This window comes from Oreochromis aureus, linkage group 13 (genome assembly GCF_013358895.1).
Source record: "Oreochromis aureus strain Israel breed Guangdong linkage group 13, ZZ_aureus, whole genome shotgun sequence".
Lineage (NCBI taxonomy): Eukaryota > Metazoa > Chordata > Actinopteri > Cichliformes > Cichlidae > Oreochromis > Oreochromis aureus.
The window spans coordinates 10,878,650-10,899,366 of record NC_052954.1 but is presented as its reverse complement, the minus strand read 5'-3'; the positions used below and the strand labels follow the sequence as shown (position 1 = coordinate 10,899,366).

Genomic DNA, 20,717 nt, shown 5'->3' with positions numbered 1-20,717 from the left:
TCTCACCCACGTTATCAGTTACATATAAAAGCCAATAGGACTGAGAGAAGAAGGCTTCGCCTACTTCTATATGATTTTCCTCTTATCAATAGCAGGTGCACACTTACTTTTTCTTTCTTTTGGAATTTCACCCCTATAAGATGCAGTACACTCGATTCACTTGCTTCCTCATAGTCAGCCGGAGTGATGTTGCAGGCAGATGTGTTTTCCAGACATTATTCCTGTTATTATTCACTCACTCTGCATCTTTGAAGGATCCAGCTACGTAACTGACCACCTAAATATGCTCTAACGTGAGGTGGAATTAATATTAATATTTTTTTCCAGCTTCTAACATCAAATATTTTAATCGTTTATCACCAGGAAGTTGGCTGGCCTCAAACTGCTGACACTGTATAAATGACACTGGGGAAAAAAAGGGGCCAAGTTCCAGAGTTCATAGGCAGCCGACAAATAGTGCAGCAAGTTAATGGTAATTGTATTATATGCATGTATTATTTTATTGTGTATGCAGCTGAAAAAAGCAGACGGGGTGATATATGATGCCTGCTTCTAACCAGACTAAAGAGAACTGATATGAATGCGATTGTTGGCCACATCAGGGTTAGCTTTTGAAATGAAAAATCCTTTCTTCTCTTTCTTTTTAAATCCTCTGTGGAAATGTTAAGAGTCGGAGGATCCCTGTTGGATGTGCATACAGCTCCCTTTGATTCCCGACACTGTTTCTGTATCCAATCACCTGGACTCAAGCCCTCAAAGAACACTGAACCCACATAGATGTGCCAACTATTAAATGCCTTCTAATGTGTAGGCTTACTCCCATTGTGCTATTAGAGATCATTAGTATCATGTGAATAAGAGCTTGTGCGAGTGTGTAGAAATGGGCACGGTGGGTTTCGATGTACTTTATAGTCTCGGCCTAACGCCCACTCTGCTCTTATCATGCAGCCCACTCGCCAACACATCCTGCTCGGCGGTTCAATGGATGTTCGCATTAGCTCTTTGGTGCGATGCTACATCTCACCTCCTTTCATCTCAAGTTTGCCTCATCTGCCTTATTTCTGTGCCTTTTTCAAAAAGGTATTATTTTATTTTTGCAAAGCCGTCGTGTTACGCGGTCAGTTAGTTGTCATAGAAACTCAACAAAATTAAAAAGCGGAGGCAGATCGGGTAGAGCTGGATGTTAATTGCAGGAGAAACGGCTGCAGATGATGAATGGCTGATGCGGAGTAGTCAGGTGTTGCACAAAAGAGGATGCACAGTCATGTTCCTCGCTCTCACTGTTATGATTTTAATAGGTTTTTGTTTTTTTTCTCTCGCGGGTGTTATGGAGTTGCATTTTAATGGGGTTTCAAATGTTTTTCCAATTAGTCTGAAGTTGCCATCTCATAATAGAATCTCTGCGTTCGGAGCTGACTTGAGAATCCATCTCGCTGCTCTTTGCAAGGCTCCATGTCGTCGTGCAGAGAAATGCTTCCCTGCGCTGCTTACTGTTTTACATATGGATGCAATTAGAAGGGTCCCAGGCTGTTTCGTTAGCTTGTTTATGCCATTTGCCCTGTGATTGTTAAAACCTGCTTTGGTTTATGTCAGCCATCCATTGATCCCTGAAATGCTCCGAGAATTAAAGGCTTCTCCCTTCAACCGTCCCCGTGTTCAGCTGCCCGTGGAGGAAAACCCCATTAATGGTGTTGTTTTAGGTGTGCAGCTGTTGGAGTTTCTGTTGCTGGAAATGCTAGCCTCAAAAACGCCACCTTAAACAGTTACTGATTTAAGCTGAAGTTCACTTTACTCCTTTTTAATTTGAGGCTTTATTAAGTCCTAAATTTCCAGTTTGGAGCATGTTTTTAGAATTTAGACTCGAGCCGGGAAACGTCAAACTAAACCCTCTGGTTTCTTCCCGCAGGACACCCTGAAGCCGACATTCACAGTAGCGACCCTGCCAGGCTCGGCCAGCAGCGCCCAGTCCACAGTACCCACCACCTCCACCACCATGCAGGTGAGCAGCGGATCTTCGTTTCCCATCACCAACTACCTGGCCCCCGTCTCGGCCAACAGCAACATCAGTGCCAACGGGACTGTCCTCAAGACTGCCAGCGCCTCCACGGGGGTCATGCAGCTGCCCGGCGGCTTCACGTTCATGCCCGGTACGTTGGAGAGCAAACACCCACCCGGGCTTCTCGTCCTCATCATCCACAGCTCAGTTTTTATACTCCTAATGATTTGTTTGTTTTGACCTCATCCTTTGGAGGAGACACTCCTGCTGGCCTTCATGTTTTGTTAATGTCATCGTGCTGTCTAGCTTATTAGCTGATTAGAATGAAAATGGCGCTGCGGCGTGACCTCAGCCGTCATCTCAGAGTGCTCGTGCCCCCCCTTCTCTCTCTCTGGGCTGTTTACATCACACAACAGCTCTTCACAGCCAACACTCGGGTTTTTACAAAGCCCCCAGTATTCAGGGGAGCCACGTCTGTTGGCGACTGGCCCTGCCTTTGATTGTCACTTAGGGACAGGAATAATTAGGTGAGAGGGACACAATAGACCTGGCAGCGAGGGCTGATGAACAAGGGCCATAATTAGTCATGAATATTCAATGAAGGATCGGTGGCTTGCGCTGACATTATATATGAGGATGTGAGGCGGACTTTGTGGAGACAGTGGTCTCGACCGAGACGTGACCCTTCATTTAGGGGAGACACTCTGAAACCCAAGGGAAGTCGGTGAGGACTTCAGGGCTGCAGGCTCCGATCGGAGGTCCCCCCCAGAGTGTCTAAATGATTAATTGTTAATTGTTCATTATGCTTCCCCTTTTCATATATGGGTCTATAGGGGGACTTCAAGAGGATCACAGTTGCCCATCACGCCATTAGAAATATTAAAAATTAAATAAAATATATTTAAAATGATTCCTTCTGTATAGGATGCTTTGGAATATTTATTTGCTCTGTTCACAGTTCCCAGGATTGTTAGACAGTGGGGGCAGTCTTTGCCATGTTGTCTTCTGTCACAGTAGTGTCGCTACAGCTGTGAAGCCAAACATGCCCAGCGCCCGTCAGAGTTGTATTATCTTAGCACTGACAGTAATGTCACTCGCTAGATTTTGCAGTGCGATGGTTGTCTGTGCTCCGCCGCAGCGGCTGACGGCGCAGACACATGATGGCCTAATGGGGACTATTTGTTATCTTGGCTGACGTGTGAAGGACAGCCAGGCAGTGCCTCTGTCCTCCCCCCTTTTTTAAAAATGTTTTTTTTCTTCTTTCACCATCTTACTCTTCCTTCTGCAACCTTTACGCTCTCTCTCTCTTTCTCTTTCTCTCTCTCTCTCGCTCTCTCCCCCCCCAACCGCTCCCTCTGTTGCTTTCTCTCTCGCTCGCTCACCCGCGCCCTCTCTCCTCCTCACCACCTGTCTGGCACATAGCAGCAGCGCCAGGTGGAACAACACACCCTCCCACACTAAAGCCTCCTCAGCTGACAGCTTGAAGGGGCCTGCCCCCACCCTACTCCAGCAACTGTCTGTGGAGCATATGACCAAACGTGAGGGTGTAGCTCCAGAGTCACGTTCTAGAAATGAAATAGCTGCCATTAGTTCACTTGGATGGAGGAAGATGAGAACAAGTTGTGCAGCAGGTGGATGGTTTGGGATTTACAAAAGGACAGTTTCACACTTAGTATTTATGTCACATGACCTATCACACGCCTCCAGATTCAGGTTTTACACCTTTTTGAACGCACACCTTTGAGTGCTGAAAGCAAACACCAATGCCTCTGCTAGGTGACCCCTAATTTGCCATTTACTCACTTGGCTATCTATGAAATTTCAACTTCTGCGTTATTTTCAGTTAGTGACCTTTTATAAAAGTGTCACTTGCAAACCCAAAGCACGCTGTGGAATTTTGACCTTGTAGGAATGTGTAGAAGTAGATAGTTTTGTGCACGCAGGTGGCACAATTCACACCATGCCATCGGTTTCAGGCTATTACGCCAATGTAAGAGCATCAAGCATTGTCAAGGAAATGACTACATTTAAAAAAATCCACAGTTTAAAGGATTCACAAAACACGCTTTTCAAATGAGAAACTCGCTCACAGAAAATCATTCATTCTGTTTGTTTGGTTGCCGTCACGTTATCAGGCCAGTGTTCTAAACGTTAAAAAAATATATTGATTAAAGTCCTGGTAAATGTTAAAAAAAGAGAAAGTGTGTTTCCAGCCTAGAGTGCTGCCAAAGTGTTGAGCAACTGAAGGTTGTAAACAACTAACAGTGACAATGAACTCCATGTGAAATGAACGTATTAGCTCTTTCTCAAATTGCATTCTCCTTTCATATTTAGACTTAACCTTAGTGTGTGTGTGCGTGTGTGTGTGTGTGTGTGTGTGCGCGCGTGTGTGTGCGCACCCTTGCAGCAGGCACTCCTCTCCCTCCTGGTACCCCCACCATTCCTCTGAGTCAGTTGCAACAGCACTCCTTGGCCCTCCAGGGGCAGCATGGTCAGGCCCTGGCCGTCACCCCACAGCCACAGCAGGGACAGCAGGCTGTCTTCCGCTTCCCTGCTGCTGTCTCCCTCACAGGTGACATGCTCTGCATGCTGCCACGACTGTGCGTGTCCTGTGCTAATCACGTCTTCATAAACCTTCTGCTGCTGCCAGCACTGCTAACGCTCCCTTTTCTGCTCTATAATCATGCACCTAATGCTTGCAGATGCTGCTTGCATGACTTCTACCTCAGCTACCATTCGCTGTCCTCACTGCTGCACCCCTCATCCCTAACATACTGCTGCAGCCCTTCTGGGCCCGGGCGAGGTGTTTGATGACTTACCGTAGTGGCTTTTTGCCCGCTGTGTCTCTCCAGGTCCAGGGGTACCCCAGCAGCTCCAAGCTATCCAGGTCCATCCTAACGCCCAGCCCACCTCCAACAGTGACAGCAGCCCTGAGATCTCCCATACCTCTACAAACTCCACCGGTAGGTCAACCAGACAGACACTCATGTCTCTTTCAGGCAGATTTACATGTTCCAAACAGGGTTTGTAGATTTTCTTAGTGAACCAAAGTTTAACAAAAACTACACTGGTCCCACAACATTAAAACTACAGTGTACATAATTATTCACATCATGATGGTGAGTGGAAATGGGATCCCTTTGTGTGTTTTTGATCGTTAATTTTTAGTAAGAAAATCCTTTAAGGTCATAATATGTTGTATTCTTACTGTGTGCACTGTTTGTTTTTGCTCTCCTCTTGTTTGGATGAGTTGATTCCCAGAGGATGGAGTAATATTGCCTCTCTACATTGCATGAGTAGGAGTTAGCGGTTGAATTTGGATAGATATCAAGTGCCATCTGCTGGCCAGCGTGTGTAAACACCACTTAACCCATTGAATGACGCTTCTCTCCCTTTCTGGCTCTTCTTGCAGCCACGGTAAGTCTCCCAGCAACCATTGTCACTTCGTCAGTGCCAACGTCTGTGGCAGGTCACATGATGTACCCCAGCCCGCACACAGTGATGTACGCCTCCACGCCCGCGCTGGCAGACGGTGGGCTGGCTGTGCTCAACGCCTTCTCCCAGGGGACCTCGGCAATGCAGGTGTCCCACGCACAAGCCCAAGACACAGGTGAGGCTCCGAGCACACACAGCTTACTGAGTGGCTCATGTGGATTGTGTTGTAATTAAAAAAGTGTAATCAATTCATTCTAATCAATGTGTCTTTTACTTTTTTGTTTTTCTTTCTTCACATAGGTGGTGTCCCTCAGGTGTTCCTCACAGCACCTCCAGGCACGGTGCAGATCCCTGTCTCAGCAGTGCAGCTACACCCAGTACGGCAAGATCTGCATTTTACAAGTGAAACTCTCAAATTCCCTACGCAACCAGCATGCCATGTGACCGCACTAATGCATCCTAACAGAGCACTGGCACTCAGGAGGCCACAGGCTCTGTAGAGCCCTGTGGCCCTTGTTTTTTGAATGAAAGCTGGCATAGTGTCTTACTTGTTTTCTACACATGCTATAGACTCAAAACCACCTTGTCAGTGCATGGAAACCAGAACTTGAATATTTAGGAGTTTATTGATGTCTAATTAATCAGTATTTTATACTTTATACAGATGGGAAAATCCCCCCCACTGAACTGAAATAGGTGAAATAGTCCTTTAATTGGATCTAACGTCTCCTAATAGATAAGATTGCAGCCTACACACATAATGAGAGAAAACATCAGCATCTGTTGCAGCATCACTCTGTGATAAATGGCATGCACTTTAGCGGGATCTCCATCTGCGCTGCGCGCTGTGTGATGTGATGACGTGCGACTGGCTGTCTGATGTAGTGTCTCCTGACATCGCTCTGTTGCCTTCCAGATGGTGATTGGCCAGCAGTCGAGCGGCAGCAGCAGTAACCTGACGGAGCTCCAGGTGGTGAACAGCACAGAACTCAAAGAGTGACTGACAGACGGCTGGAGCTGTTTAACACGGCAGACCCAGGGACACACACACACACACACACACACACACACACACACACACACACTGACTGACATCTCTATTTATTGATGCCTTCCTTTGTGGGTTCACATCACACTTCTGAATGTGACTTTATAATACATACATATATACGCACACACACACACACACACACAATCAAGGGCATATGTGTGGCAGACCCTTACACAGTATGTTTTGGTATATATATATAATATATATATAAAATGCATAGGAGATATAGCGCTAAATCCATCATCGGAACCTATTTTCTATGCCGTTTGATGGTGTTATTTTTGCGCGTGTGTGTGTGTGGTTTTTTTCTTTATTTTGACATTATGTAATTACATGTGCACACACACACACTGCAAAGTGCCACAGCTTCACACCAGCCAAAGAGACATTTGTTTGTCTGAATGTTCCAGTGTGAGCAGTTTGTGCACAAGCATGTGTCAGTGTGTGCGCACATATCTGAGATTTGTAAATGGGCGGGGAGATGCTTATCGACTTAAAAAATAAAATCGATTTGGAAATGTACATATATTTTTTTTTTTTTTTTTTTTTTTTTTAAATTGATGATTTGTATTTTTATCCTGGTTAATTTTGTGCAACGGCATGTAGTTGTTTTTTTTTTGTTTTTTTTTTTTTTAAATGTAGTGGTTTTTGTATGTACATGAAATTGATTTGGATAAAGAAAAAGAATTATTTACATGTCAGTGTAAATTAATTTAATGTACCATCATATGCTGGTATATACTGTCACGCTGTTGGGAGTTTTCACTACAAGATGGAGAAAGAACGCTGGATGTTTTTTGGACTTTTTTTTTTTTTTTTCTTTTGTGACATTTGCAGGACTGTCCTTCAGACTCTGGGTAGCTGGGTCACAAAGTACATCATCATTTTCATTTACTCTTCACATCCTTTTTTGAGGGAGGGCGGGGCTGGGAAACTTTCCATTTGGTATTACATCAGTTTCACATGTGAGGTTTCCAAATGAAGCCGGACCTGGCACTTCTAGTGCAGAAGTTATTTAAACTATGACAATCCAGTGGAAACAATTTTCCTTTGTCACAAATCTGTATTTTTTATTATTATTTTTACATTTTGTGTTCACGCTTAGAGACATAAAGGAATATTTAAGTGACATTAGATGGAGATTGTTCACTTATTTTTGTAATGCCACCATATTTGAAAGACTGGCTCGTCAAAGCAGAGTGCCAATTAGCATCTGTTAACTGTAATGATGCTAATAAAGCCGCATCAAGGCACCGGGCACCAAACTCTGGTTTTAACAAGGGCAGGTAATCGCACTGTACAGACGTTGCATTGCTCTTCAGCACACAATCAAAGCACTGTTGCTCAAGTGATGACTAGAATTATTTTTCTAAGAATGAGGATCTCTTAATTTGGCAAAGTGACGTCAGGTGCTTTATGTTATACTCCCTTCAGCTATAAGTGTAAGACCCTGTTTGACTGCAATCTCAGTATGTACCTCAACAATCATTAAGAATGAGAGTCATTAGACTGAGAGCCTTCTTTCTGCACCATAGTGCCTCTCCTCTTCCATGGCTGATTTTAAAAAAAAGAAAAGAAAAAAAAAGTCAATGCACGGCAAAAAGGGAGCTTTACTTATTTCCACACCACCTCACATTACTTTGGACCTGTCATACAATCCATTGCTGTGCCCGGAGAGTGAGATTTTTCACTCATTTCTGCAGAATTAGTTGGACGACTGAGCATAGCAGGCTTGAAGCCAAAGAGAATTTGACAGAGGCTAAAGTTCCCATGCCCACTTCTGTTCAGCTATTCGCTGGCAAGCGAGGTCATTTTCATGCCCGATGGTTTCTCTGTTCTATTCATGCTGTCATGTCGTCCTGCAGGGCTGTTTGCATAGGAAAAATTACATGTTGCGGGCATTCAGTTCTCACATTGGAAATCTTATTTGAAAGGGGATTACTGAATAGAATTTGTGGTTTTAATCATGTTGTTGAAAGAAAATGGTTATTTTGTGTGTTTTTGTTTTATTGTACAGAACTTTTGTAATAAAACAAGATGAAACACAACGAACTGTTCAAAGAATGACCACATCTCCTGCTGAGGAACTTTGTTTTTTTTAATTGGGACGGAGAATGTCAAAACCATATTGTCCTGAATGAAACCTTTTGTGTGTGTGTATAAGAGCAGTGATGAAGACAGCTGATGAGGAATAAATGAACCGATGCCTCTGAGTGCGCACGATACTGCAGTGATTGCTTCTCGTTATTCTGAAGCATTGGGAGGCGCGAGCGTGTGCCTTTTCCTGTTTAAATTAGCCATCGCACAATCACAGAATGAAACCCCAATGAGATAGAAGTAGAACACTCTTCCTATTTAAGAGATGAGCAGTGATCAACATGATACAGTGATTGGTCTAAGATGACAAGACATGAAATTAACTGGCATCAGATTTTTGACTACACAGAGTCCTGTATATCTTCACAAACCAAAACAAGCCCACGTAACATAAGAGAAGCATAGTAAGATTACAACAGACTGCAAAGAAGCAGAAACCCCTTCCACACTGATTCTAGGAGCCCTCAGAAATCCAGTGTGAAGTACGGCGTCTTATTTCCCAAGACCAAAGTGCTGACAGCAGAGAAATCGTCACAGATGGCTGGACTGCCTTTGAAAAATAATGTAGAAGCATGCATTTACACCAGGTAGTATATCTATTGCTATTGTACACTTACAATATACAACTATACAGAAAGGGTTGGAAACATAGTTGATTAAAAAAATGTGAACAATTAACAGGTTCAAAAACAAAAAAAGTTTAAAATTAAAATAGAAATGTTACTCTCCTGACATCCTCGACTTTTCTTTTTTTGGTTCACGCAACAAAATATTTAAAAGAAAGAAAAAGCTTTTTGATGTGTAAATTTATATTAAAAACATGGATGAAGACGATGTGCAAATTTGATTCATTGCAAGCAATTGCATAATGTAGCTTAAGTGATGGTTTCGAGGTGGGGCCAGGAGGAAATGGGTGCAAAAACAAAGGATCAAGACCAGCGAGTCATGGCTTCAATGAATGATTCTCCACAGCAAAATTACGCAAACAAATCAAACTCAGTGCTCAAAGACCATCCCATAGAACGGAAACATTCACACTGGGAACACACAAGCAACAAAAGTTACATTAAGTAGCATCTTGATACAGACTAATTCAAATCCTTTATAATTCATAATTGATCTGTGAGCCGAGACGCTTAATTTCACGTCCCGAGAGATCCGCACAACATACGAGCACATAATCCGCCCCAACAATACACAGCACCGAGTACATTTCCTTGTCATTCAAGATTTGGATATAAAAGTAACACTGCAAGTAAACGCAACACATTGTAGGAAGTCATGATAACCTTTGAAGGAGCTCAGAGCTCCTACAACTACTCCAACAGTTTCCTAACTGGAAACTGGACTCCTTTTAAAGGGTTTCTTCCAATCTAAATTATCGTGGTTCTTGGGAATCATTGGACAAAAAAAAGGAAAAGTTAAAATCCAAATGTGGGTGAACTGTTTACAACAACTTGTAGATGCAAACAACCCAAAAGAAAGTTTTAAATGTAATAAGCCAACAAAAGGAAGAAAAACATCGTGTTGCATGGCCAAAGTCGTATTTAAGACACTGATAAATAAAATCAATAGGGTTGGTTTTGCCGCGTTTTCCCTTGAATGGATCAAATAAATTAATCGATAATTATAGAGAATGCGTGCAAACACAAATAAAACAAGCATGTCTTAAAATATATCAAACACTGGTATATGAAAATTCCAACACTGGATACGCAGTCTGCACAAAGACGTCTCGACAAACTAATGAACTTATAATGTAACAAGTGCAATGAAGGTCCATGTGCAAATTGGCAGAATTTGCAAATTCACCATTTTCATTTAACAAAAAGCGACGGATGGTGATATCTTTGGATGACGGTGATTACAGATGAGCTTTCAGAGCGAAGCACAAACTGAGGAAAGAAAATGAACACTAAAGAGGATCCTCTCAGTCAGTCATTACACAGACTGTCTACATTAGTTAAAAAAAAAAGGCAACCTGAAAGCAGACAAATAAATATGATGACTTGGCATTTAAAACACGAGCGCAGCATCTTCAAACACTACAGCTCATTATATGTAACTACAGGTACACATACGCGCATGATGATTCTGCTTGTCTTCAAACAGACAACAATGCGAGGGGTAAAGATAAAAAAAAATGTTTCAAAAGGAAACAGTTCTCTTTAACTGAAAGGTGTGAGTCCACACTAAGGCAATGACATTTACAGATGGGTGGTAATGGGACAGAAAATAAATACACAAACATATTTTGTCCTTGATGTAGTAAATTACAGGGCTGTCATCTTTTGGCTGGTGAAAAACAAAGATGGAAGGATGGGGCTGTGAGAAAAATTGCAGAGGCTCAAAAGAGTCCAGTGAACATTTCTCTGCACCCCAACCTCTCTCCTCCTCCTCTTATTCCTCTGCTGGCTGGGCAGTGTCTGTCTGTGCTCAAAAACAAGACCGAGACATTTTATAGTGAAGCCCGAGAGGTTAGAGGAAGGGGAGTGATGACAACCGTCGTGGGCTTTAACAGTCTGACAGAGATGAACAGTTAGTGGTAATATTTTGCCGACCCTGTGCCACCGGTACTACGGCACCTCCAATAGCCCAGTTCCATCCTGACCTGTCTGCCCGGTTGAGGCAGATGGACGAACAGCAGGACGATTATGGCGAGGACGAGGCAGCTGCGTGGTATTTGACGAAGGCGATGGCTGCCAGCTCTTTGCAGAACTCCTCCAGCACAATCACCCCCTCCAGCAAGGTCATGTGGTCGATACTAAAGGGAGGGCAAACAGAAAGGTGAGAATATCCCCTGAAAATCACCTCAGAACATACGACCCAGAATCATGTGGAAGTACGTACGTGATGCCCTCTGGCTCCAGGCCTAATAATCTCTTCCTCACAAGCAAAAGTTTGGGTGTGAAGTCTGGGATACGGTGAATCCTCAACATGAGATCGCCAACAACCTAACACACACACACACGAATGCAGAGCAATTACAACAACACAGCAGCTAATTTGAGCAGTAAATCACATCTACTACTATCTAAAACTACTTTTACATTGTGTTCCACTTCAGATTTAATGGATTTGAACTGATTCCCAGAATAAAACGACTTGGTGTTGTAGCTGGTAAGAAGCAGGGTGAGCAAGATTACTAGGAAGCCCGATTCAAAATGGCACGCAGTAGCACTAATCAATCAAGAAAAGTAATAAATCTCCCAGCACACAAATTAAAGTTGGGCTTTGAGCTCTGGGCAATGAAGTGTCTCCTATCAATGATGGATAAGATAATTACACTCTAATGGATCAGTCACACTGGGATGAAAGATGACAGCTACCTCCTTGCAACCAGGAACATTGCTAGTTGCCCAGGGGTTGCACTGAAATCTTTTTGCATTTGGGGTCCAACTGCAAGCAGCTGCAGTGACCACTTTTTTTTTTGTACAGGGCAACTACTGGGAGGCAAACTGTCTCCAAACAATCTGACCTGAGCTGAGTCCAATCACTCCCAGACAGACTGACAACATGTTGCCAACAATCGTTTCATCTGAGACATGTCTCCTTGCAATAGGGGACTCGACTGAACTGGTTTCCAACTGGTTATGTTTATAAAAGCAATTTTGCCAAACATCTTTGTCATTCTGCAGCAACTATGTCAATATTTGAGAAATATTTTCACCGATTAATTGCAGTTAATCATCGTATTTTCACAAAGAGATTGCATGTAATTCCCGACTCAATCCCATTCATTCCCAAAGTGACAGAGTCCATCGAATCGCCGTCTTGTGCACCAAAATTCCTTTGAAGACAACAAATGACTCCGAGCGGTCACATCCTGGTCAACTATTTTAAAAGGCAACAAGATTGCAAGTTGCAGCTGTAGCGCAATCAAGATGGGCGCCTTACCCTGACGATGACAGAGAACAGAGACCTGCATCCAGGGGCCAGGTTGATATAAGGGTCCAGCAGGTATTCATGCAAGTGAGGGTGTGGCAACAAAGACAGTTTGGACAGCACGGCGGTCACCTGCAGGTTGACATCATAGGGCTGGAAGACAGAGAGGCAAGAAGATGTAAATAAACAAAAATGATCTGATCAAGAGTTTTAAAAATTTTCCTTCACATAAAGTAACAACATGAAAACAACACAAAGTGAGAGTTTATTTACATAACTGACTGACTACATGCGTCATTCTTTTCATTCATTTTCTGCTTGAGCATCTCCGATTCGCAAAATCAATGTCAGTTTTAAGTCCGAACATATATAAGACATGCTGTAAAATTTTAAATCTGGAAAAGTATTTGATATGTGAAGCTAATTTATTTTATTGTTGGTTCTGTGGTATAGCTTGTTATATTTGCTCAACCCAGCATGAAAGCGGCATGAAAATCACATTTTATTCATTTTTATAACTCAGAATTTGATGTTAAAAGTAAAGCGCACGAGCAGAAGGGCCGTGTGGATTTGAAACAAACCCGTGTTCCAAAAAGTGAATATTTCCTTTGAATCTTTATTAGTCATCTTCACAATGACCATAAAGTTCTGGCCTTCACTGGTCATTATTAAGCAAACAAAATAGAATATCTCTGTAATCTCTGTAAGCCCAACATGAGAGGCATCACTCACAGTAAACTGCAAGCAGCAGTGTTTAATTTTTTTCTGACTGCAGCAAATCTAATAACCTCTGGAAGTGTGGGAACATTAAATCAGTTTGAATAATCTACTAGTTTCATTTTAATTTGTGTGAAGCTCACTCGACAGCTGTATTTACACTACTTATTTAATTAGAACTAAAGCTAAACTTTTTTTTTTTACCTTCTCTTGCTTTACTGGAATGGAGGAGTAAGAAGGAATCAATGCATATATCAACACTACAGCAAGCACTTGATCTGAATTATGAAAATACGGCAGTATAGATTACACTCACTTGATCTAGGATGCGACCCATCCTGTCGAAGAGAACCTTGAGGAAGTGGCCCTCAAAGAACGGGATGTCCAAGTTACACTTCTCAAAAGGCTTTGGATTTCCCCTCCAGTCCCACCGCTGGCAGATGCCACAATAGTCCCTGAACTGAGAATAACAATGAAGAAAAATAATGAGCAGCAATACAGAAGGAGCTGCTGCAGCACTGTCAGGGGATCAAAACAGTGCCAGAGAGCACTGTGACAGATTTTTCTCTATTCGTTGTCCAGTGTGTCACAAGCAGTAACCTACAGCACTCTCACCTGTCTGTGTGCATCTCTGAGGTAGGTGTCATATCCTGTGCCTTCGACGTGATATGATGACTTGGCCTCATCGGGGACCAGACACAGGAAACTGCAGGTGACAGAGTTTAACAGTGAGAACTGAGCTGAGCGATGCACGGTGCATCACCATGAGCAGACTGCGCACCTGTTCACGATCTTGTGGACTTCTGTCTTCCCCTCAGACTTTGAATGGTCAGGACTTTGTGGTGGAGAGGTGCTGAGCCAGTCAGACCCAGACAGCTTCCTCTCTGGAGAGAGGTCATCACCAAACAGTGGATCCTCCTCAAGATCTCTGCAGAGAAAACATTTATTCATAAACTGATTTGCCTCAGACCCCTGCACATTTGAGAAAACCCACATCTGCATCACAACATTTTATGGCCCTTTGTGTGTCTGTGGCAGCTTGGAGCGTTGTATAATTTGTCAGTGAGACTGAAGTCTTTCAAGGCTTTAAATTGATTATTTGAGAAAATATATTAAAACACTAATGCATCAAGCAACTGAATGCTTTTATATGGAAAACAATCAATTACCAAGTGAAAGAAGCCCTCATGAGAGTTCGTCTTAATTGAGATTTTCATTACTGTGCACAAGAAGAAACATGCAAATTATTTCTCATTATGTTTCAGTCTCGCACAACCTTGATTTATGCAAATAATTAGCTGAGTTGCATTTTTGTGAGCCTACATAATCAAGGCTCAGAGGAATTTGACCAATTAAAACACACACTAATTAATTATGCATGAGAAGTAATGAGATATCTTGAACACACAGCTACTTCATGCATTTGTTTTATTTCGAAATGTCTGCGTTTGTGCAGAGGATCTTCAAGAATGTAAATCCAGCAGCTCAGGGGAGGTTAAAGGTCATAGGCGGGTCCTTACACAGCATCATGAGGCTGGCCATTTTCCAGCGGCTCCCGCTCTTCCTGTGGTTTGTTCTCCAGGTAGTTCCTCTCCTCCAGGCTGCGCAGCACCAAGTTGTGGAGGATGTGCTGGTTGGGCTTCTGGATTAATTGCTCAAATAGCCGCAGGGTCATGATGCTGATCTGAGGCGGGACAGAGAAAGGAGTAAGGCTCTTCTCATTCGATAAGTGTAAAGAAGCTAGTTAAGTGTTTTCTCACTAACAGAAAGGTAGGCAGCGACTGCTGAAGAATCAAACAGATGATTCAGCCGCCTTTTGTTTGATGAAAAAGACTACAATGGCTCTTACAAATACTAATTAAAATTCATGGGCTTTGGGTTAATCATATGTTTCGCTGGAACTCAAAGTCCTTGAAAGGCAGATGGCCATTTATGCTTTTTAAAGATGTTAGCTACAATTCAGTATACACAAGTGTAATAAAAAGGCCTGAATGAGTTGGGTTTGCAGAAATAAACAGTGGTAAAGATGCATGCATTAGCAGTATAATAACCTCATCTGATAGGTGATCACAGTGCTCGATGAGTCTGTGTCTGAGTGGATTCTGAGCGATTGTAGCTGAAGTCTCGGGTTCTCTCTCCTCTCCGAGCAGGAAGTAAACCATCTCCTGCAGCAGAGCCTCCGATGTCACCTGCCTTATGATTCTGTTCAGCAGAGCTGTGGAGGTCAGGATGCCAACCTCAGACCTACATGAATACACAAACCCACAGCAGCAGTCATGACAACCCCTGTAGCACACTGACAGGACCACAAACATGATGATTGATGATTCAAAGAGGGCCTCACGTCTGCATAAGCTGTGGTTCCATCACAGAAACAAAGAATCTTTCTCTCACTGCTTTTGCCATCACTGCAGCTGCTGACTGCAAGACAGTGAAGACAAGACAAAAAATGTTGTTCAGCCTTTTGTGTATTTAATTTATTAAAATAAAAAAAACTTCTTTGGAAAGACTGTCTTTTATTCTGTCTATTCATGATATGAGTCATCAAAATACAGTGAGTCAGCACTGGGTAAGAACCTTCTGTGCTTCCTTGATGAGCTGATCACAGTAATCAAGCCAGGACAAGAAGGAGATGAGAGCCCTCTTCCCTGTGAAGACAGCAGCATCCTCCTTCAGGTTATATACATCTAGACTAAAGGAGGGAGAGGAAAAAATACAGGTATTAAAGGACTGATTCAACGCAGATAATACAACCACTAAAAATAGCTTTCAGCAGAGCACACTATTTCATTAATAATCAGATCTGCAGATAAGTATTTATGAGTCACTTTATTTAATATGAAGTTTTACTGAGAAATTTACCCCCAGTTGACTGACTCTACAGTCTCAATGTCCAAGGGGTCCATAGACTGTGGCAGGGCTTTATAAAAGGAGACCAGCCTGTCGGTGAGAAGCTCACAGAGCTCGGTGTTTTCAGTCAAACACTTGGCAGCAGCAGGCTCTGGTAAACTGACCAGCAGCATCAGGCCCTCACAAGCCTTCACCACAATCCTGCCATCCTGTGGACAGGAAAAATATATGACACAGCTCATAATTACAAACTGAGAGCTTCTAAAGAGAAAGACTTTACATATATAAATAAATCATCTTCATACAGGGAACACTTACAGGACTCTTTGTGAGGTTGAGCAGGGAGGTGACCAGATTGTAGTTGTTGCTGTTGTTGTTACTTGTTGGACTGGATGTGGAGACAGCAGCTGCCGCCTGTGGTTCGTCTTGGTGGTCAGCTTGTTCCTCTGCCAGAGACTGACCAGTGTCTGGAGACAAGGCGCTCTCCGTTGCCACAGGACTCTTTATCTCAGGTCTCTTTGACTTATTCTAACAGACAACGTCAGGAATAAGACATACTCTCTGAATGAAGTGCTTAAAAAAAAAATAAAAAAATCATATTTGCTTGTGAAATATTTCCCAATTGTGCAGATCTCTGGTGTCCTAGCAGCCTACCTCTAAGAAGAAGTTGACGAGATAAGGGTCCTGCTTCAGTTTGGCACAGACTATACAAAGGAACTGGATCTCTTCGTTTTCTGTAGGAGCAGCAAGCACCTCACCGCACAGACGGATCAGTTTCTGACAGAGTCATGTCACAGTCACAGGGGAGAAAAACAAGATCCAAGCAAGTTACATAATGTGTCAGTTAGCAGAATATTTTTAGGAAATCCAGACTGCAGCACTTCTCACCTGTACAGGTCTGTGGACGTTGATGTGTGGCAGGAGGGGCTGTCGAATGTGTGCCAGCAGCTTTGTGTAGAAGGTGAGCACCTGCTGCTTCATTCCAGGAGGACACTGGTGGGAAATCACATAAACACCATATATTAAACTTTATTTAGTCCAGTATATCATGATTCCAGTGACAGTTTTTGTATTTACTGTTACTACTCGTGACAGAAAGTGTCAGCCTACACCAACCTCCATAGACCCAGTGCTCACAATTGAAATCTCAACTTTGCTATTCAACAATAGAAAACATACCAATTCTGGCTCCATAAGTCTGTGACAGTGACAGCATAATGACATCCAGACACAGAAAGCTTTAACCTTGACTGTTCCCCACAGCTTCACTCAGACGTTGACACAACACTGACAGAAAAAGTCTATTTATGTACTGCACACCAGTTGTGACAGTCAGGTTACTTAAATGGGCGTCTATATTGTGACAGTTGTTTCTTGTTAATCTGACCAGTCACTGACACCATCTTCACGGCAGTAAGGATTTACTGTAAATTTGTATTTTACAACAACAACACGTCAGTCTGAATGAAGGACATGTGAAACTTGCTTGGCAATTTTCGGGAGTTTTATGTGCACCTCCAGCAACTAAAGGCTCAAACTGTCTCTTTAATGTTTATGGACTAATCGTTAAAGCTGGAAAGTGAAAAAATCCTTAAGCTTAGATTTTTTTTTAAGTGAAGAGAAAAAAACGGCTTATCATATATTTAGGAACAATAATCAAACAGACTATTGAACAACCAAAGTAACTGGAGATTTATGCTTTAGCAGGATATCTTTACCACAGCTATTTCGTAACAGCAAACACCTTTGAAACCCTTCAACATAACCTGACCTCCACCTCACTAGAAATGTAGCCAAATGCTGTGCTAACGCAGCCGTCAACTATTTTAACTGGCCTGTTCAGTACTTTCAATTCCACCTGTATATTTCCTGCTACTTTCTCGCTGAAGTTTTTTAATTTATCAGTGAGAGAATTAAAATCATCAACTCATTATAAAAAAACAATAGTCATAGTGTCAATATAAGGACTCGCAGAACAACTTCAGGGACAAATATATGGAAAAAACAAGAGAACGCTGACCTAGACCTAGAAGACCTAGAAGAGGAAAAAAAGCCTGAGAATTGTATTTGTTTCTATCGACAGCAACTACATATAAAACATAGGGATACAAGGTAACTAATACATAATGCGCCATCATTATGACATCAGCCACTTGTGTATGTAGTAGCCTCTACAGAGATTCAGTGCGGTAGTGTAAATCAGCCATAATACAATGAGATAGAGACTGCATCGGCTTTCTCACACCACCCCCCACACCACCCCATGTTATTGCTAACAGCATTCTCCACAACTATCTCTTTTAGTGAACAGAGCAACTTGAGACATACACACAGTCATAATCTTCTGTGTGTCTATTTGTTTACACGACAGCATGGACTCAGACTTGTGTCATGCTGAGAAAAGAAAAGACGAATGGTGCTCATTAATATAAAAAGCTGACACATTTAAATTAGATTAAAGGAGCATGCGTGTGAAAGGGGCTTATTAGGTATAGCTAAAATCTTATATGTTTACTTTCCTGTATGTAGTTAGCAAAAGTATGAGTGCCTTACATCTGCCTTGCCCAAGGTGTAGAGAGTCTCCAGGATCTTATGGTGTAAGAGATACTCCATGCAGGGTCCTGTCTCTCCAGACTCCCTTTCGGCTTCCTCCTGGGTCAGGATGTCCAGCATCTGTTCCAGGTGGGATGGGATGTTCGTGTCTGTAACTGGCGCTTTGTCATCTAACAAGCAAATTCATAGAAAGATATGAGAAATATTAAAAACATGAGGGGAAAATCCCTCACCAATCTTTAGCAGTCCACGCAACAGCTTCATTTGTTGTTCACATTTTTTGTTCACATACAGAAGCACAGCTAGTAACAACATAACTCATTTGTAGTTGCATTTATAAAATATTTCAGTCATCTTTCTGACACAGTGCATAATTAGGAAAGTTTGATCTTTAATTTATCCCACGGGTGTGGAGAGTAGAAGTTAATTTTGATGGCAGCCAATATTTCTCAATTTGACTGGACAGTAAAATCCAGTTTTTCCATTTAATCTTCTTTTCTATTTGTGCAGTAAATGACAGCATCAAACATAAGAACATCAGGCAAAACCAAACAAAGCTACTTGTGACAAGATTCGAAATACAACAATATTATGCATAAGAAGTCTTTGATGAGTTGAACCACTGTCAAATCATTGGAGCCCCCCCCCCGAAAATATCACCACATCAATCTGTGTGGATGTCAAGATATAGATTCTAACTTATTATTTCAGACAGTCCTTACCAGAAGTCTCAATGTAATAATGTGTAATGGCCTTCCAGTGATAGACAAAGTCTTCCTGTAATGGCAGCGAAGGGGCAAGCTGAAAAAGAAATTTTGAAAAGATGAGCTTATGATAATCTAGAGACTAATGATTATAATTAAATTTCTACATATATCACTCACTTTCAAACAGAGACATTAATATATTCTCGTGCTAAATGGTTCTCATGTGCAGCTACAAGACAACTTGATTGTGATGTGATCGCATTTCAAGCCCAGCAGTTTGCAAAAACATTTATAATGGCGTAAAAAATTTCGTTGTTAGGTAACATGAGAGTTTTACTATTGGAAATCTACTTAAAATACATAAACAAATATAACAGTATGTCCCAGAGTTGTAAGTTGATCTTGGACGTTTACTCAGTAACTGCTTTTTTTTTTTTTGATACTCTAACCACATCTGAAGCCAGAGTTATTCACTTTGAGCTGCCTGTATGGTGCGTCGTTTCAAACAGCTGGAAAACAGAGCTGAGGCACGTTATTACTGGTTTCTAGCTAGTTGTCTGCCTGGCTTGATAGCATGCTAATACTGAGTTCTTAAATACTGCTGAGGAGGACAACTCACACACGTTCCCTTTGGTAATAAAGTTAAGGCGTTTGCGCAATATCAAACACGGTTACCCAATTATTCTGACACCACTCCTGAAGACGAGAGCCTGCTGTTTGAAACGGGATAGCTAGCTACAATGTTAGCTTAGCATCTCGGTGGTATTATAAGCTAACTCGGCATCTATCAAGCTCAGTTTACCAAGCTACATGCAGACAGATGACGTGCTGCAATTACAAAAAAGGCTACTTAATACTTTGTCATGGCACTTACTCAGGCACATTCATAGGTAACCAGAATGAGCAAACTGACAACAAAAACACAAAGCGCTAACGTTAGCCGAAGCTAATTGGTTAGCTTAACAATTAGCTACGATAGCCTTATGTTTGGCGTAGTGATATATGGTGTCTGGAAAACAAAAGAAAGACGTAACACAAAAGCCAGGCAACGAAAAAACCCCAGCGTCGGTTAAAAACTTACCGCTTCTACAGCGTGCTGGAGAATGGACGTAAATTTGGAGAACATTTTGTTCTTCGACTGGACTAGTTTCTCTCGAGAAGACCTAGAGAATTCCTCTATCTTCTTCTTCCTATTGCTACTACCTCGATCCAGATTGGAGGTTTCATACAATGACCCTTGTAACGAAAGAAAAAAATGTAAGCAATAAAACACGTAGCACGTTGTCGACAACAGGACTTTACAGGCCTGGCACAGGTACTGTAAACAAGACGTCTACAGAGAGTCAACGTAGGCTCACTTTGGACACGGTGGCACTTCCTTCGCCAAACGCTTGTCATAGAGACAACCACCAGGGGGCGTGAGAGC

At 42.2% G+C, this 20,717-nt stretch overlaps 2 protein-coding genes across 5 annotated transcripts in view; one reads left to right on the top strand and one right to left on the bottom strand.

The window, feature by feature from the left end:
• The window catches only part of srfb (serum response factor b), a 24,461-nt gene extending 15,931 nt beyond the window's left edge, over positions 1–8,530 (top strand). For 2 of the 4 annotated variants that reach the window (XM_039621724.1, XM_031737584.2), the window contains 6 exons: positions 1,907–2,147; positions 4,404–4,568; positions 4,849–4,959; positions 5,409–5,606; positions 5,732–5,808; positions 6,348–8,530. In XM_039621724.1, the coding sequence (XP_039477658.1) occupies positions 1,907–2,147; positions 4,404–4,568; positions 4,849–4,959; positions 5,409–5,606; positions 5,732–5,808; positions 6,348–6,431 (876 nt within the window). In that variant the 3' untranslated portion in view covers positions 6,432–8,530. Of the gene's footprint in view, positions 1–1,906; positions 2,148–4,403; positions 4,569–4,848; positions 4,960–5,408; positions 5,607–5,731; positions 5,834–6,347 lie in introns of all 4 variants that reach the window. The other 2 variants (XM_031737585.2, XM_031737586.2) reach the window with 2 other exon arrangements.
• fhip2a (FHF complex subunit HOOK interacting protein 2) lies at positions 8,469–20,717 on the bottom strand. The gene is made up of 18 exons (XM_031737583.2): positions 20,650–20,717; positions 20,373–20,527; positions 19,307–19,385; positions 18,585–18,754; positions 16,920–17,024; positions 16,686–16,808; positions 16,350–16,559; positions 16,044–16,240; positions 15,759–15,873; positions 15,526–15,602; positions 15,233–15,425; positions 14,702–14,865; positions 13,963–14,109; positions 13,797–13,887; positions 13,498–13,641; positions 12,477–12,617; positions 11,430–11,533; positions 8,469–11,343 (listed from the first exon to the last, which is right to left on the bottom strand). Exons 1-18 carry the CDS (start codon positions 20,687–20,689, stop codon positions 11,232–11,234), a joined length of 2,367 nt encoding a protein of 788 aa, XP_031593443.2. The 5' UTR covers positions 20,690–20,717; the 3' UTR covers positions 8,469–11,231.

Coding starts and splice junctions, on each gene's coding strand:
- fhip2a (XM_031737583.2), bottom strand. CDS start 20,689: ATGACAAGCGTTTGGCGAAGGAAGTGCCACCGTGTCCAAA. Junction 16,809..16,919: donor ACGTCCACAGACCTGTACAG/GTGAGAAGTGCT, acceptor TGACTCTGTCAG/AAACTGATCCGTCTGTGCGG. Junction 12,618..13,497: donor TGGGTCGCATCCTAGATCAA/GTGAGTGTAATC, acceptor TCTGTCTTCCAG/CCCTATGATGTCAACCTGCA.